Below are 17693 nucleotides of genomic sequence, written 5' to 3' on the forward strand. Positions count from 1 at the left end.
TCTTCAGCCTGTTGGCAGGAGGAGCTTCAGTTCAGAGAGTGGAGGCCCAGGAGGATGAAAGAAAAACTAAAGAGAAACATATGTGCAAACTGTATTCTGCGATGAAAAACAATCTGCCACTTTCCATAGAGGAAGGCTTCTGATCACCCTTCAGGGGGTGGAGAGGGTTATAGGGTTCCAGTTCAGTCTGCCCTCGTTCCAGATCGATTCCAGTATCTGTACATTCGACTCCTCCAGCAAGTTCTATCCCAGTACTGTCTCTATACATGCTGGAGCCCATATATATTGATATGTTGTGTTATCGGATTATCAAACATTCATTATCTAAATGTATTGCTTGTTAATTACATTTACTCATAATTACTTGCTGACATGCTTGACTGGTTGTATTTGTTTAAAGAAAATAAGAACATTGGGCATTTCTGAATGAGAGTGCGCCATTCAGCCCATCAGTGCTCATCTGGTATCTAGTAGCTGATTGATCTCAAAACGTCATGTCGGATCTTAAAAGATCCCAGTGATTTAACAACAACATGACTGGGTAGCCCATTCCATCCCCTCATAACTGTGTGAAGAAGTGTTTCCTTTCTTCTGTCCTAACCCTATCTCCATGTAATTACCACCTGTGTCCTCTGGTCCTGGTTTCTGTGCTGTGCTTAAAATATTGACTACAGTTATATTTGTCAACTCCTTTTAGAATTCTGTAAACTTCAAATAATGTCTCTTTGCACTTGTTTAATGAATTACAATGTCTAGATTTAAAAAAAAACTCCACTCAGGGTTAACTTTACCAGCTCCTTTCAAGTGTTTAAAGACTTCAATCAAGTCCCCCTGATTCCTTTTTCTAGGCTAAACAAATATTGATTCCTTTAAGCCTGGGATTAGTCTGGTTGCTCTTCATTGGACTCTCCAAGGCCTCAATGTCCTTTTTATTTGGTAGGGAATTGAACACAGGGCATTCAACCTCACCATCCCTTCCTCTGATTTGTATTCTACAATAGTGACAGTATACCCAAGCACTCTGTTTGCCCTTCCGCATCTATCTGCTTACTCAGAACAGACGAGCATTCAAGGGCCAGCTGCTCAGTTTACATTTTGAAGTGTTTTCAGCTTTATATCTGAGGAAGCCGTCTTCTTTCCCATCTCCTGATGCCCACTTCATGCAGTTTAGCAGCCAGAGCCAAACACAAGGGCGTTCTTCAGAGGCAGGAGGGCAAACCCGCTAATTCAGTGATTGCTTTTTCATTTATTTGAATGGTAGACTTTTTTCAAAGGGATAAAGCTAATGAAATGAAATGGCTGTGCAGATACTCGTAGTTTTCAAGTCATTCCCTTTAAGAAGTTAGGTAAGTAGGTATTATATGAACCCAAACAATTTTAGTAATTAATGTGTGAATTTCACAGCAAGTGAAGCTGCCTTCCCCATCACCTTTACAACGGAGTACCAACCGCTGGCAATGAGCTCCCATGCCGAGTGGTTTAAAATGCCAATTGGCAGCAACATTTCAGCCATACAACGGCTGTAAACTGCCAATGAAAACATGTCACGAAACTAGCAAATGCAATGATTCATTACATACATGTGACCTTTCCTAAACCTAAACAAAGACATACTGGGATATGTATGCCAAATTAACCCTGTAATGCTCATTTCTGTATCACATCTCATACCACGCTTAGCCACTCCTCTATATTATTATTTTTTAAATCCAGCCTCACAAGCCAGAATGTTTCATACAAGAAACGGATTCAAGTTACATAAATAAAAGTAGCTGTTCTCATTTCACAAATGCTCGGGCATTCCAGGGTTAATCAGAGGATAGCATCTTGCCCAGTACTGCATTCCCACAACACTGCAGGGATGAAGCATTGCTGAGGAATCAAGCAACGTGAATTCAAATTGAAACCATCGCAGATACAATAGGAGTGGTTTGCGTGAGTTTCATCCGGACAGGGACTATATTAACTAACATGGTCACAATGTTATTAACTGAAGCTGAATTACTGTGAAAACAAGAGAAGCTGAGGGTACGCCAACCAGGATTTTTTTCTAAAAAGCCTTAGGCTGCAGTACAGACAAAAATAACATTAAAACATTGAGTGTTTTTCTGTAACCTTTTGTGCCTAGTGATTAATGTGTTTGTATTGTGCTGCCCCGGACACCGCGGTGCTTTGGAGACGTATATAAATGTCCTGTTTGTTGTAGTTTCCTTGGCAACCACAGGTGCACATTGTAGCCCCTCAGTCTACTCCCCTTCATGTGGTATTCAGTTGTCTTTGGGGAGCAACGTGAATAACAAAATAACTCTGCAAGCCCAGAGCTGCAAAACGAGAACTGTTAGATCTCTCATGCCCTTTAGAAAACTTTTAGAAAAAAAAGATATGCTGAATTCACTTTCCTTACATTTCCTGTGTTTTCTGTTCCCTGTATTTTTTTCAGATTTCAAGGTGGTGTAGATTCTAATAGGCTCTTAACTGGCATAAGCAGTGGCTAAATATAACAGGAACAATGTTTCAATGGAAAGTCAAATCCAGCTCCTCTGAATTATGCATCCTGGATGTTAATATGTCTTTGTGAATACATCTTCAGGAGTTACAGAACACCTTGCAAAGTTTACAAGAATCTCAGTATGTTATCCTTGCTGTGTCCCGTGTTGTTCACATCGCAGTTATATTTCTAAACATATTACAGACTTTTTTTGACACTCTCCCATCATGGGCAATATATTTCAACATTTACTCGGGAGCGTTCGCAAGGAGAAAATAAAAAACTCCTCTAAGGATCACTGTGTAACCAGATCACGCACCCTCCTGCAACAATGCTAGTTTTCTGTTCCCACAATACCCCTCTCATATCTATCAGAGCACAGGCATTGTAATTCCATGTCAGATATTATTGCAATTCTATTGAAGAAAGAAAGCAAACACAAAAATGACAAAACTCCATCATGTTCTTTTTTTTACATTATATTATTTATTTATCTTTGTACAATGTAATTATAATACAAATATGTAGGTTTAGATACAAAATCTGTAAATAAAAGATAGAAAATAAGTTTCACTGGTTTGTTATCACTACACTACAGTTTACAATCAAGTTTATGAGGTAACTTAGTTTTCTGCAATATATTTAGCTACTTTTTAGGGGGCAATGCAATATAATAATAATAATAATAATAATAATAATAATAATAATATGTATTTTCTTGATTCAAAAGAATAAGGAATGAAGAGGGAATCTCTTATGAATAACTCATGCACTCATGTTTTATACACCTGAAGACAAGCTTACTTATTTTGAAATAATGCAACACTGAACCATAAAGAAACTTTCTCCGATTGCTCTGAACAATCACATGCTCTCTTAATTACCCCTGTTGGTGAAAGCCTCCCACAGCATCTAGCTACACGTGAACATTGTGTATACTGTAAAAGAGGAATTTATAATGCACTGTCCCTCTCAGCCAATCAAAACGAACAATTCAAATCTCTCTAGAAGCATGTGTCATCTTGCGACACAGAAATCAAAATATACAAACTTAAAATGATTAAAATAGTTTAGTCTTCCTTGTCCTTTAACTGATCTCCCTGCATGAATGAATGCCAGTACCTCATTATTATCCTTAACCATCTACAACATCTCTCTTGCTCTCGCTTTCTCGCTCTCTCTCATCTGGGTTGTGAGAAACAACAATCACTATTTCTGCATTACTTTCAACTAGTCTAGAGCACTTTCAAGACCGCCTTTAGACTCCCTAACCCTTCCTCCCATCGATGCCTCGCTGTACAGGCAACAGCAGCAGCTCGCAAGTCAGTAACTTTGATTAGTCCTTCACCACCGTTATTCAAGGATCCTTGGCATGATGGGATTTCTTTGCACATACCTGGGGATTATGCAGCTGCACAAAGAGGACAGCTTTTCAGTGCACTGCGCCAGTGGTTCATGGCTGGGGGACCCTTGGGGGCCTGGGGGTGTAAGAAGGTGCAAGGGGGGGGGCCACGGCACGTACAGAAATCTCCCAAACCACCCACAAGAATGTTCCCCAGGCCGGGGGATCACTGCTGTTAGGGGTTTGGGGTTATTTCAAAACTCAGTTACTGTCTTGATGTCAGATCACTTGTACATTGAGGGGGTTGTAACATTGGTGTTGGAATAGTCAGGGTCTAATGTCACAGGGGCACTGAGCCTAGAAAGCATGGAAAGCACTATGCTTCAATTCTGTAAATGCCATCTTTACTAAAAGTGGACAATCTTGCCAAGGTTCCAGTTCAATAAAAAAAGTCAGGTTAACCAATTCAAATGCTGGACTCGCTAGATGCTGAATTGTCTAGGCAGCAAGGCATAGCTGTTCTTAAAGCTGGAAATGATCTTCCACAGACTTTAAATGATATACAAAGAAAAGTCAACTGGAATGGTGCCATAAAACAAAGTCTACACGTTTCAAATCTTCCTCAATCTCCAATTTAAACCTACATGTTTCAACTCCCAACTCTCACAGTAACCACTCTGATTTCAGCTGCCAACTGTTTGAGGCATTCGTTGCAAGCTATTACAATTGGTCCAGTCTGTGCAAGTCTGGTTCAGTTGAAGATAGCTAACAGCTGCAGTATTGGCTGAGAGAGACAAGTGCAAAGAAGAACTTAGAAAAATCACAGGGGTTTGTATGTGCTGCTGAGAAAACAGATACAAAATCTGCCGATAACCTGAAAAGTACATTTCGTTAGCAGCAGAAATATTTATCTGTGTGGCTACTATTCAAAGCCAAATGGCTTACTTTTACTTTGAGGCAATTCTTGAAGATGGCTATATACATGAGAAACGTTTTCAGCAAGGAACAAAACCCCATCCCTCCCTGTAGCTTGTCTCTTATAAAGTATCCTCCCGGTTTCCTGTTTCGGGAGGGGGTGGGGGTACAGCCGCTAGTCTATCTTCACTGAGGCAATATGGCAAGGTGGGCAAGCTAACATACTAATATGGCGCGGTGGGCAAGCTAACTGACGAGGTCTCCTACCGATCTTGTGTCTAAACCGTTCTTTGAGCAAGTCATACCTAGAAATGAAGTCGTTTCCCCAAAAACACTAACCACGACTTCTACATCCCTGATTTAAAAATAAAAAGAATAAAAAAGAGAGAGTTAAGGGTGTGTCCATTTGAAGCACATGTACAAGCAAACAGAAAAAGGGTATTTTCTAAGATGCTGTGTCTATACCTGTTAACACCTGTTACATTACCCTTGAATACAAAATGGTACCTACTTTCAGATACATACACAAAGCTACGCAATATATATATATTAATTCATGTAGCAAACAAATCAACAACACATTTGGCAATTAAGTTAAACAGGGTACTAAAATACCAAAAAATGGAAGCGTATAACAAGACCCAATAATACCCAATAGAACCTAAAATGAACAGAAAACTCAAATACAAATGGTCAGACTGTTATTCCAAATGTTATGACTGAAACGTATTCTATTACTACTGCTCCAATAAACATCATGTGTTTGGGTAAAGAAAGGGTTTGTAATATACAGTATGTCCCTCTGGGTCGTTGGGAGCTTGCTTTGTAGCAAAACCACTGAACAGAGCAGGAAATGGATATTCTAGTGGCTGCCATGGCAACCTAGCTGTCAACCCCAAGCCTTGGTTTAGTAAGTAAAGAGAAGTGCCTTTTATATGTAAGCTTCAAAGGCTACGTTGCTTTCTGGGGCCTGTAAAAAACTACAGCTTGAATTCAAAATAATTGGATGGCTGACCGGAGTCAGTGGTCGATTGGGTTCTCTAATGTTGACAATTGCACATACTTTTTAAAAACTGATAATCTCCACTCATAAAATCAATGGTTGAAATACACAGTGCCGTTAACTCCAAAGTGTCTTTAGCACCATTGTATATAAAGAGAAAAACACCCATTGAGGTACAAACAGTAAATTAACAAGCCGTTCATGAATTTCAATGGCTTTTAGGTGTTCAAAGTGGTTTATTTCCAGTTTTGTGACATTACCAGGTTTTTCTTTCAATGGTGCTAATGACGTTTTGGAGCAAAACACGTTGCGAATCCCCCAAAGTTTCTTAAAATAATGCATATTCATAAACAAATTAAAACAAAATTAAAAATGGATTGAAAACATGAAGGCCATCTTCAGGACTTTTTAAGAACTCACTGTTACAAGTCAAGACTCTTTACATCTGCGCTTTATTAACTCCAGCTGTTTCTCGCATGCCTCGCATAAGCAATGACTTGTTCTCACATACCATTGAAGCAAAACACTGCAGTGTATTCATTTCCAGAGCTCTGTTGAGTGAATGTTTATAAACACATCTTCAAAAATAGACCTTAAAAAAATGTTGCTTAAAACATTCCTTAACCCATTCACGCACATGTCCTCATATGAGGCTGTAAAGATTTAAACAGCTATGTGCATGAAAGGGTTAACGCTTTGTGAATAGAGTCCATCGTTTCCCAAAGGACACTGTTGCCTGAATAAATAAGCCGTAGTGCTGCTGTCCTGTGGCACTATTAATAACACGGCTCTCTATATCCATGCTGGCTGCAGCTGTGGTAGGATTCTGAAACAATGCAGATGCATGCCAGAAACTCCCTCTTACACCCCCATTATTTTATAAAGTTTCTTGTGCTCAAAAGTAAACCGGAGAAGCATTTTTCTACTGTAATACAGGTAGTTACGGCAGTTATTATCATACACGGGCATGGCTTTAAAACAGAAAGAAATGACAAAGCTGGGTCATGATTTCCATACCTTCCATGTTCAATGCTGCTATTCAATGGCATTTACATAATAGGACACATCCTTGTGACAAAAAGCCAGATTTGTGCATTCATCTTAAAATGCACAGAGCTCAAAATAATTACTGTAAATCTTACCGGATTATGTATCATTTCTTAGATCTCATATGTGTCTACATGAAAGATTGTTTTCCAAACTACTAGTGTAGGAAAGTGATCGATCGCTCCCTGCAGATATTTCGATGCAGTGTATTCTACTTCAAGAGATCACACTGTAAAGAAGTGCTGTTAGCTTTGAAAACACGCCAGTCACAGGAAAGGAAAGGTGGTGGGAAGGCAAGCCCCTGTGTGAAGCATCTGGGAATCGGAGGTCACGTAAAGGAAATAAACGACAGCACGTTTTTCCAATTATTCAAAAGAGCAACTTCCCAACGTTTCAGTGTGTTTAACACACCTTTGACAAGGGAAAGTGTGTTTGGAAAAAAAAAAAAAAACACTGGAGGTATTTATAGGCTTTTGATGCCATGGTAACTAAACTCACTTATTCCTAAATCTATCACTGTGCATGAGATGTCTTTTGCTACACATAAAAACATTCTGAATTGTTTTTCCATTTACAAGAACTCGAACTCCAGTAGCAACTCACACACTTTCAATGTTCCTTCATGCAAAAGGCGATAACCATTTTTTTTGTTCACTCCTTAAATATAAATTAATTAAAAATAAAATTCACGTTTAACAATGTGTTTCATCTCGAGGCACGGCCGCTCTACGAAGTGATGGCAATGCATATTTGGCAAGTGGAATTGTTACTGCGAGTTCTGTGTACTTTAAATATATATCCTGTACCGTACATGCTGGCATTAACCAGGGAAGATGACACAAGCCCATAAGCTGACCTGTAATTTTGTTTTATTGAATCTACCCCCTTATGGGGAGACCCACCCATATTCTGATGCATACTAAAGATTTTCATTAAAAAATAAAATAAAAAAAATAAAAACAGAAAACAAAGTCATTTGGTTGTACCTCTATAAACCCTTTGTAGACTCCCTGTACTCCAAAGAGCTGTGTCTGCAAGTCTGTGGAGGAGAGGGGAGGTCAAAGACAACACGTTGAGTGGAAACATTAGTACCACAGCTTCAGTGGTTATGTAGAAGATCACAGAGTAATATTGTGATGATGCAACACGAGAGCTTGGAACAAACAGAAAATAACTTCCGTCTTTCTGAGCGTTAGCAAACACAGAGTAACTTTACACGGCAGTGTCTGTCTCAGCAGTAAAGTACCTGGACAGACGGCTGTAGGTTCTGTCCCGAATCAAGGTTCCTGTTATCAGTTTCCAGTGTAGTCCACAGGACTGCTGTGTACACTGTTCAAAGGATTTGGCTCCAAAGGGATAGTGTTTAAAATTATCTAGTTTATAGGAATGTCTTAAATCCAATCAAACTATGTGCAGCATAAAACTGTATTAACTGTCTGAAGTTAACAAATCGATCAGGAACCTGAAACGTGTTTTCTATCATGTTTGAAACAGAATTAGAAACAGAGATTCTGTAAAAGACTGACAGTCCTGCCATATGCATTAGTTCAATACATACACTCAGTCCAGTGAACACAATTTCCAATCGAGTGTTACAGCTGATCAGTGTGTGCCGTTCACTTTGTGTAGTATGCGCTGTACCTGGCGTGGTTCACACTGGCCCTTGTGCATCACTACAGCTGGCATTCTTGCAAATCTGTCTTTGATCTTTGTTGTTTTTTCTGCAAATGTACTTATACTTATCTCAGCCTCGCCCACAAAACTCATAATAAATGGACACATAAAAAAAACACGAAAGAAGAAATACACAAAAGGGTTGTTGTTTGTTTTGACCGCACGTTTCCTCCAAGCCTGCCCAGTTAGAGCTCGATCTCAAAGGTTTTCTGAAGCTCATTAGAGAACGGGTTTGAGGCTCTCTGTTGGGATTTGGATTCCAGTGCCGCCCACTGCGCCTCAAACTGGTCGACCTCCTGGGCACCGCCTGCCACTGCCAACTGCTTGAGGCCAGGAGGCCACGCTGTGCCGTTGCTGGTGCCGTTGCTGGTACCGTTGCTGGTGCAATTCTGGCTGTTAGGGGGGATGCCATTGACTGTGATGGGGCTGGAGAAGTGGTTGGAGCTAGAGGTGTGGTTGGAGCTGGAGGTTGTGACTACAGCGACTGAGGCGGACGAATTGAAGCTCTGAGGAAGCCCACCAATGCTACCCATCTTGCCTGCTGCCAACCCTGAGCCCTGCATTTGTGTAGCTGTGCAGAAGACGTTGGCTACCATCTGAGAGGGTGTGATGCCAACCACAGGGACGCTGGGGTAGGACATACTGTTGGCAAGTGCAGGCATGTAGGTGGGCATGGGCATGTATGCAGGCTGTACGGGGGGTGGAACGAACATGCCCACGGGCGCCGGGGTGGAGTCGAAGGCCAGAGGGAAGGGCTGCATGGCGTTCGGGATGGAGACTGGTGTGCCTGGCATGGTGGGGGGCTGCTGTTGCTGTGGCTGCTGCTGCTGAGCTTTGACGGCCTGTGCCACCTCCTCCAGCCAGCGCTCAGCCTCCGACGGTGTCCGCTTGTGCCCCATCTGGCAGGCAGGAGCGGACTGGCCAGCGGCGTCTCCTGCCCATCCTGCTGGACCTGCAGGAACTGGACAAACAGAATGCTTTGTCAGGTGCGGTTCCTAACTTTTAAATCCCTCTTCAGGACATGTTGTACCTAGTAGTTGCATCACTACTGTATAGAAGTCACAAGGATGTTGCTGAATGCAGTCTGGGAAAATCTGTTTTCAGAAATGTTTCTATAAATATTGCCGATACCTTTCACCGTGGTTACTTGGGCAATTAATACTGTGGTCTATACTTCCAGTCACCTCAAGTATACACCACTGATATCAAGCGCCAGCAGATTTTGTTTGTAGTATGTCAAAAAATAGTTGCATTTTAAATGTGTTTCCATTTCTAAAAGTATATTTTACTGCATTACTAAAATTTCATTATATGATGCAAAAAGTAGATCTTACCACAATCAATTAAACAGCTAAACCCCCAAATGATTTCTCCGCCTGATCAAAAAGGAAACCTTTAACTAGTCAAGTTAAAAAAAAAAAAGTTACGTACAGTAAAATTATCTACAGTAAACTTGGAAGTGACTCAAAATTCTGTACCGTGTTTTTGGTTAGGGCTTGTGGAGTGTACAGTAGATACATACAGAACGGTGAAGTGGCTAATCAATTGTGGAGCAAAGTCGAGGTGAATGCAAGTATAGATATTGTACTTGTTTCTCTTGATGGGTGCACTGGAGACTGAAGGGAGAGCGCATCAGACACTGTAAGCATCCCCACATTACCCAGGTTACCCAGCGAGAATGTCCCAGTGTGTGGGGAGAACAATTCAGTCTCCATGCCAATACAAACCCACAGTCTTTCTTTAAGTCTCCCTTAATAATCTCTCTGTGCCCTTGGCAAAGACTGAAACATCAGGGGAAACAATAACAGCATATTATTAAAAAATACATACAGAAGAGGAAGAAACAGCAGGCCTGTCCGGTAGTGAATGCTCTGGGAACACCTGCACTTTGAATAGCATCTGCTGTATAAAGAATATTATTTCAGTCGTCCCACTGGGGGGACTGAATAGCCATTCTAAATCTGAAAGTGACGTTAAGGTTAAGATTACAGTTAAAGGTTTGGGGTAAAAGGATGATTTAAGGTTAGGATTAGGTCTATGTGTACTCAAGATGCTCCTGTTCCTGAAGCATTTGGCCAAATAGACAAGGCAACAAAGCAGCCGGGAATGGCCTTGACTGTGCCCTGTTAAGTGGTCTCTGTTTCAATGCGTGTCGGGAACAATGAAGACAACTGTTTAAGAGAACAGGGGGATTTATTGAGAGGCTTGTCTCAATGCTGCTTGCTTTTGTAGTGTCTCTAACACGTGCTTTCAAATATAGACTGTGCTGCTGGCTGATGATTACAGGAGGCAAGCATTTAGCTCATCAACAACTAGTGCACCATCGAATGGTCTTGGAGTCTGTATCGGGTAAGATGTCTCTCTGTCTCTCTCACCACTGGCAGGGATGGAGGGTGGCGGGATGCCGTTGGTGGTGAAGGGCTCCTCGGGGGGCTTGCTGAAGGAGCTGTTGATTTGGCAGTAGAGAGTGTTGATGCTGTCCGCTTCGTCAGGAGGGCCAGACTCCATTTCAGGCACTGGGGAGGGAAGGGAGCTCAGGTCAGCTTTTCACAGGGGACTGTTTGATAGCTAGCATACCAAATGGTACCATATACAAAAGCACACCATGTTTAAAATGTCAATGACCGGGAAACCCGCATACTGTCCATAACGAGAGGATCAGCCCATCAGTGTGCGTCCAGTTCCTGGTAGCTGATTGATCTCTTTGTCAAGTCGGGTCTTAAAGGATCCCAGTGATTCAGCATTAACATGATGTAAAGGTAACCCATTCCACACCCTTGCCACTCTCTGTGTGAAGTGTCTTCTACCCCTCTGTCTTAAGTCTTTCTCGTCTTATTTCTATCCAGGTCCTCTGGTCCTGGATTCTGTGCTGTGCATGTTAGTGTTAACTTTGTCATCTCCTTTTAAGATTTAAAAGACTTCAAATCAAATACCTCTCTTCCCCCCCCCCCCCCCCGAATTATCCTTTGTTCTATGCTAAACAAATTCAGGTTCTTCAGTTGTACCTTCGTAACTCCCGGGATTAGTCTGGTTGTTTTTTGTTGGACTCCCTCAAAAGCCACAGTGAACTTTTGACCAACATCCATTTTGTATGTTTTTTCATAAGAAAATCAAGTTACAACTCAGGGTATGGCTAGCTGAAAAATCAGTGACCCACAGATCCAAGTCAAGTTCAGGGATGTCCTGGGGCAATACAGTGTGTGCAGACAAGTCTAATTGCAGAGTGCAGTACAAGAAAATGCAAGCATTCATTCATCATCCTCTGGGTCACTGCATGTGCTGTACAGAACTGTACTTGCGTGTAAAAAAACACAAGTGTAGGAAAGGTGGCAAGACCATGCCCTAGCCTTTCACCTTTGTGGAACTGGTTTTAATCTGGCTTCCCCTCCCCCCCCATAAGAAAATGCATGCATTCCCATTTAGTTCATTGTCGCCAACTGACCCCAGAACTTCATCACGTTGGATCTTAAAGGATCCCAATTATTGAACCACAACAACGTGGCTTTGAAACTGTTATATACTGTGGGTTCAGTGAGACAAATTACACAGCAGCGCTTTCTTAAGGGGAGAACAGTAGATAGCTTTTTTATTTGCTTGTTACAGATGTTCTTCCACCAACAGCGACTCTTGGTGGGATCTTACTATATATACACATTAATGTTCCACAACTAACAATTCCAGACGGAACTGAAGTTCCTACCTTATTAAACTATTCTACATCTTACACAGGTAAGACTGGCAGGTCTGTAATTTCCTGGTTCTGCCTCATCTCCCTTCAGAGATTTCGGCACCACATTTGCAGGTTGCCAGTCAACTGGAACATCATCTTCATTGATGTGTCAAAAATCTCTGAGAGGTTTGAAATCACAAGTGGATAACTGCAACGCATGCTAGTGTCTAATAGGTCAAACTGGAGTTACAATGCGGCCAAAGGGCGAGTTTATTTCAGAAATAAAATAAAAAAAACTGTCCGACAGACGACTTCTTTTTAAACAAGAAATGGTCATTTAAACTGCATAAACAGAGACAATTCACATGTACCTGCTAACACTGCCAATTTCAGGAGCGTACTTATTTTCCAATTAACTACTAAAAACCGATTTCATGCAAGAACTTCACTCTGCAAGCAGTTTGACTGTTTGAGTAGCTGCACCCTGTATTTGTGGTCTTAAACAGAAAACAACTTCCAGTGGCAGGTGTTGCATTTCCGAGCAGTATCATAGCGATCCTGTAAGTGTCACTCTCCTTTGTTTATTAACTGTGTATGTGAACTGGAGCAAGATAAGTTACTCGTGCTTGGATGCAAAAACATCAAAAAGAATAGCATACACGACTGAAGGAGATACTGTCTAGATAATGCATTTCAAACAAATCTTCCCCATATAGCTGTACCTGTATATTGAGTTGGTTAATATAATATAATATCTTTATTTTTATATAGAGCCTTTCATAGTGGACCACCATCACACAGCGCTTTACAGAGGTAGGCTGTTAACTGCGCATTATATGCAGAGTCACTTCCAATAGGACATTGATTTAACATCTCATATCCACAGGATGGAGCACAAGGAGGTTAAGCGACTTGCTCAGGGTCACACAGTAAGTCAGTCAGTGGCAGAGGTGGGATTTGAACCGGTGACCTTCTGGTTACAAGCCTTTAACCACTGGACCAAACTGCCTCTACAGAGGAGGAAGCTGGAACTACCAAACTAATTTCACTAATGACCAGAGAAGACAGACTGGAGCGACGGTGCAAAGCTGTAAATAAACCAACTGGCAATGCCACACTATAGTTTTCATTGATTTTTTAAATCTAAAATATGCTACCCAGATTCCAGAATCATAAGTGTAATTTATTGATTTCAAAACAGAACAAAAATCAAATTTACTTCAAGGCAATCCCAAGTACTTTAAGAAATATATTTTTTCCCCCTAAAATCAATAATGCACATTTACATTCATAATTTACCAGGGGACAGTTTATTCTGTGTCCAATGCCTCTTCCATTAGAGCTCTTGCTTTGTAATCTTTTAATAGTCTGGCGTTGTCACCACATCCTTCAATCAATTGATTTTCATGGGCGCAGTCCCAGCCAGACAGATCCCTGAAGCCTGTCAGAGACGACCCTCTGTCTGTCTCACCGGCTTCATGTCCCCTTAGCTGGACTCATTGGCACAAGGTTAGAGGTTAAAGATCATAGGTTACAGGTGCCGTATAACAAAACCAGTCAGTCTTGTATACAAGTTATTGATTCCAATGAACTCAACATAGCTTGTCGAACAAGTCACAACTTTTCATTAAGATCCTCTCCATATCCCTTTAGAATTACTATTATTTCATGTCTTTTACCTACAAGTTTACACCCAGCTCCAACACTTCCTAGTGTTTCTGATGTCACTACACTCCTGGCACACTATTCTATGCATTTATTAATCCATGCATACAAAAGTGCTACATTTTACTCAGCTGTAAGTAGCAATCACCTGGCTCTGAATCTGACACTTCAGCTCTTGTGTTGAATCTTCCAGCGAAGTTATTTTTGTAAGCGACACATGAAAGCCTGATTGCTGGTGTTTGGAGCGTGTGTTTTCAGTGGGAGGGACACTTGCCTGGGTTTTTCGCCTGGAAGTCAGTCTTGCGCTGCAGGGTGGAGGGCAGCTCGTTCAGCCTCAGGGAGAGCTGCCGTTTGAAGGGGGAGTTCTTCTGGCTGAGGGCTGGAAACCCCCGGAAGGAGCCCTGCCGCACGAGCTGCTCGATGGGAGCATGGCGTCGCGGGATGGCGTGCTGGTACCCGGCCTCCGTCCTGTCCACGGGAGACGCAGCCCCCTCAGGGGGGGAGGCACTGTCTGCCGGTAAGGAGGGGCTTTCTGCTAGAAGATGACAGAACACCAAGGGATTAGGAGAGGCCTGTTTTCTTATTAGTTTTTCAACAAATTATGACTGGCCAAGGGGGGGTGCAATCAGCTTGTAACATTTCTGATATTTTATTTTGATGAAGTTCGGCATCTCATTGTAAACATTTTATAATACACAGATACTTCTCAATACTGTTTTTTTTAATATATAAAAACACAAGTGGCTGGTTTCACAGACCCTGATGAGCCCTGGACCACGTTACCTGAGGCAACGTTAGTTAATCCAAGATTAGTGGCAATTTGGGTCTGTGGAACCTGCCATGAATGTTAATTTTCAGTCATTTTCTATTCATGAATGGGCATGGCTTTGTCACATTGAATCCCCTCCCTCATATATGTATGTGTATATATATGTATGTGTATATATATATATATATATATGTGTATATATATATGTGTATATATATATGTGTATATATATATGTGTATATATATGTGTGTATATATATGTGTGTATATATATATATATATATATATATATTATATATACACACATACATATATATACATATATACATATATACACACATATATATACACACACATTCAAGGCCTTTGTAAATGTAGCCCAGAGGTATGGAAGACAGCACACTGGATGGAACATTCCCATTCAGGTGGTGAAGTTTGGACAAGTCCCCATTTATTATCATTCACTGTGCGATCGTTTTGACAGCCGCAGTGTGTTCCCATGGAAACACCTGTACCTTTCTTCCTGTCCTGCAGCTGTTTCATGACCTCCTCTCGCTCAGCCTGCTGCGTGGCCGAGGTGACCCTGAAGGATCCCTCCCTGACGAAGCTGGTCCTGCTGGCGTCGAACGAGGCCGTCACCCCGCACTCCTTCTCCCGCTTCTGTTTGCGCTCCAGACAGGCTGCGAACGCACAGCCCACCGCGTGGCTCAGACGCTCCCCCTGACAGGAGGAACACAGGTGTGTTAGCACAAGCTTCCATGCAAGTCACCACGCTGGAATCCACTCTGCCAATGCAGACGCTGCCAGAGAGTTCCGAGCCTTTCACAAATCTTAACAGTGGTAATATGAGCTCTGTTTTACAATTCAATTTGTGCTTATAAAAAGTGGAATTTCTGAAGTGGCTTTGTTTAAATAATACATAATAATAATACATAAATAAATAATGTATTACTGGTGCCAAATGCTGTAATAAAACAAGAAGAAATGACCATTATCGCAGCATCTGCAAGCGAGTCAATAGAAAATATGTCTAGAAAATCAGAAGCCGAGAGGACAGAGAGGCATCTTCACTAAGCCTTCCTCTTATACTGTTGTTGTTTTGGATTTCATTTGGTTATAAACTCGTGATTTTACACGCATATTTTTACCTTTCAGGTATGTGTGATCATTGTGAGGACCCTCTGGATGTGCATGCTTTTAGGAGTCCTTCCAGAAACAGAGATTGAAAAAGGAGATCTATCTATCTATCTACCTATCTGTTGGTGCTGTCTGTCGCTGTGTATGCTGGGAGTGTGTGAGAAAACTGTGTGTGTGGGGAGTGAGTGGATTTCTGAGTAAGTAAGGGGGTTTCGGTCCCCAGTCTTTTTTCTTTCTTTCTAGGGTTGGTTTGTTTGACTGTTACAGCTGATCAAAACATTTTTGTTTAAATAGAGACAGCCTTATGGCCACGGGAGGGGAAGTCCCAAGAGGGCATGACTCTGGTTTTGACAATATTACAAGCAGACACGGCATTAATCATTGTTGATGCTATTGTCAGTGTTGAGAAATGTGTAATTGAGCTTGGAAAAGTAGTAGGGTGTAAAAATTTAAAAATCGGCTTCTCGAATGAACAAGGCAGTGGTTGTGTTTCTGAACAGTGAAGATTTAGTTCATACAGCTGTTTAGGAGGGTTTAGTAATTAATGATGTTTTGGTCTCTGTTTTGCCTCTCGCTGTTCCGGCGAAAAAAGTTTCAAATGTCCCGCCGTTTATCAAGAATGAGGTACTAATCAGAGAGCTGAGCCGCCATGGGCAAATAATGTCGGAGATTACCACGATTCCACTGGGCTGTAAAGCACAAGAATTAAAACATGTAGTCTCATTTAGGAGACAGCTCTATATGTTACCAAATGACATCAATATTGAATTAAATATCGCTTTCAGGTTTCGGGTATATAGTCTTTGCCACCTCTGAGTTAATGCAATGTTTTTCTTGTAATCGGGCAGGGCATTTAGCAAAAAATTGTAAACGATTTGGGGAAAAGCATGCAGAGGATAACGCAGAAGAGAATGAACATGAAGCAGATGCGGGACGCTGTGTGGTCCAGTGGTTAAAGAAAAGGGCTAGGAGGTCCCCGGGTCAAATCCCACCTCAGCCACTGACTCACTGTGTGACCCTGAGCAAGTCACTTGACCTCCTTGTGCTCCGTCTTTCGGGTGAGACGTAATTGTAAGTGACTCTGCAGCTGATGCATAGTTCACACACCCTAGTCTCTGTAAATCGCCTTGGATAAAGGCGTCTGCTAAATAAACAAATAATAATAATAATAATAATAATAATAATAATAATAATAATAATAATAAATAACAACAACAACACTGGGGCTTGAAAAGAAAGAAAAAGATAGTTAAAGAATCTTATTAGTAAAAAGTTAGAGGTTCATTTATATTATATATATATATATATATATATATATATATATATATATATATATATATATATATATATATATATATATATATATATAAAGTAATAATGGTTAAACTAGTAAATAATTGTTTTTTATTTTCTGTGCAATTTCCTGTCTGTCCTTCTCTAACTTAGCCACGCAGAACATTAAGCTGGGTACTTTAAATGTCAATGGCGGGAGGAATACAATAAAGAAGAAAGTGAGTGTTGCTTATCTTCAGGAGACACACACTGATATGAATAATCGAGCAGACTGGCTTAATGAATGGAAGGGAGGGAGGTCATTTGAACTCATTTCAGAGCAGGGGTTGCAATGTTATTTGCACCAGATGGTAAACCTGATTCTTTTTCTACTACTGAAGTGGTACAGGGAAGACTGTTAAAGGTAAAAGCTTATGTAAAAAACAAAACTTTTATATTTATTTATGTGTATGCTTCCAGTGATGGACGAGAGTGGATTTTTCTAAGTCTCTGAATAGTGTCTTGTCGCAGTGTCAGTAGGAAGAGGTTGTTTTATTAGCAGGTGATTTTAATTGCACTATTGACTATCAGTCTGATAGGAATGGCTCTGAGCCCCACCCGCAGTCAGTCAGGGAACCGATTTCAGTTCTAACTGAAAATGATCTTGTGGATGTCTGGATGTCAACACATAATAATATCAGGCAATACACA

General features: G+C 41.1%; 1 protein-coding gene across 6 annotated transcripts in view; it reads right to left on the bottom strand.

Moving 5' to 3' along the window:
- Positions 1–2959: 2959 nt before the first annotated feature.
- The window catches only part of LOC117415446 (numb-like protein), an 84885-nt gene continuing 70151 nt past the window's right edge, over positions 2960–17693 (bottom strand). For 4 of the 6 annotated variants that reach the window (XM_059026723.1, XM_059026720.1, XM_059026721.1 and 1 more), the window contains 4 exons: positions 15089–15293; positions 14079–14339; positions 10845–10985; positions 2960–9430 (listed from right to left, as the gene is read on the bottom strand). In XM_059026723.1, coding sequence (XP_058882706.1) covers positions 8655–9430; positions 10845–10985; positions 14079–14339; positions 15089–15293 — 1383 coding nt within the window. In that variant the 3' untranslated portion in view covers positions 2960–8654. The remainder of the gene's footprint in view (positions 9431–10844; positions 10986–14078; positions 14340–15088; positions 15294–17693) is intronic. The other 2 variants (XM_059026724.1, XM_059026722.1) reach the window with 1 other exon arrangement.

This window comes from Acipenser ruthenus, chromosome 7, assembly GCF_902713425.1.
Source record: "Acipenser ruthenus chromosome 7, fAciRut3.2 maternal haplotype, whole genome shotgun sequence".
NCBI lineage: Eukaryota > Metazoa > Chordata > Actinopteri > Acipenseriformes > Acipenseridae > Acipenser > Acipenser ruthenus.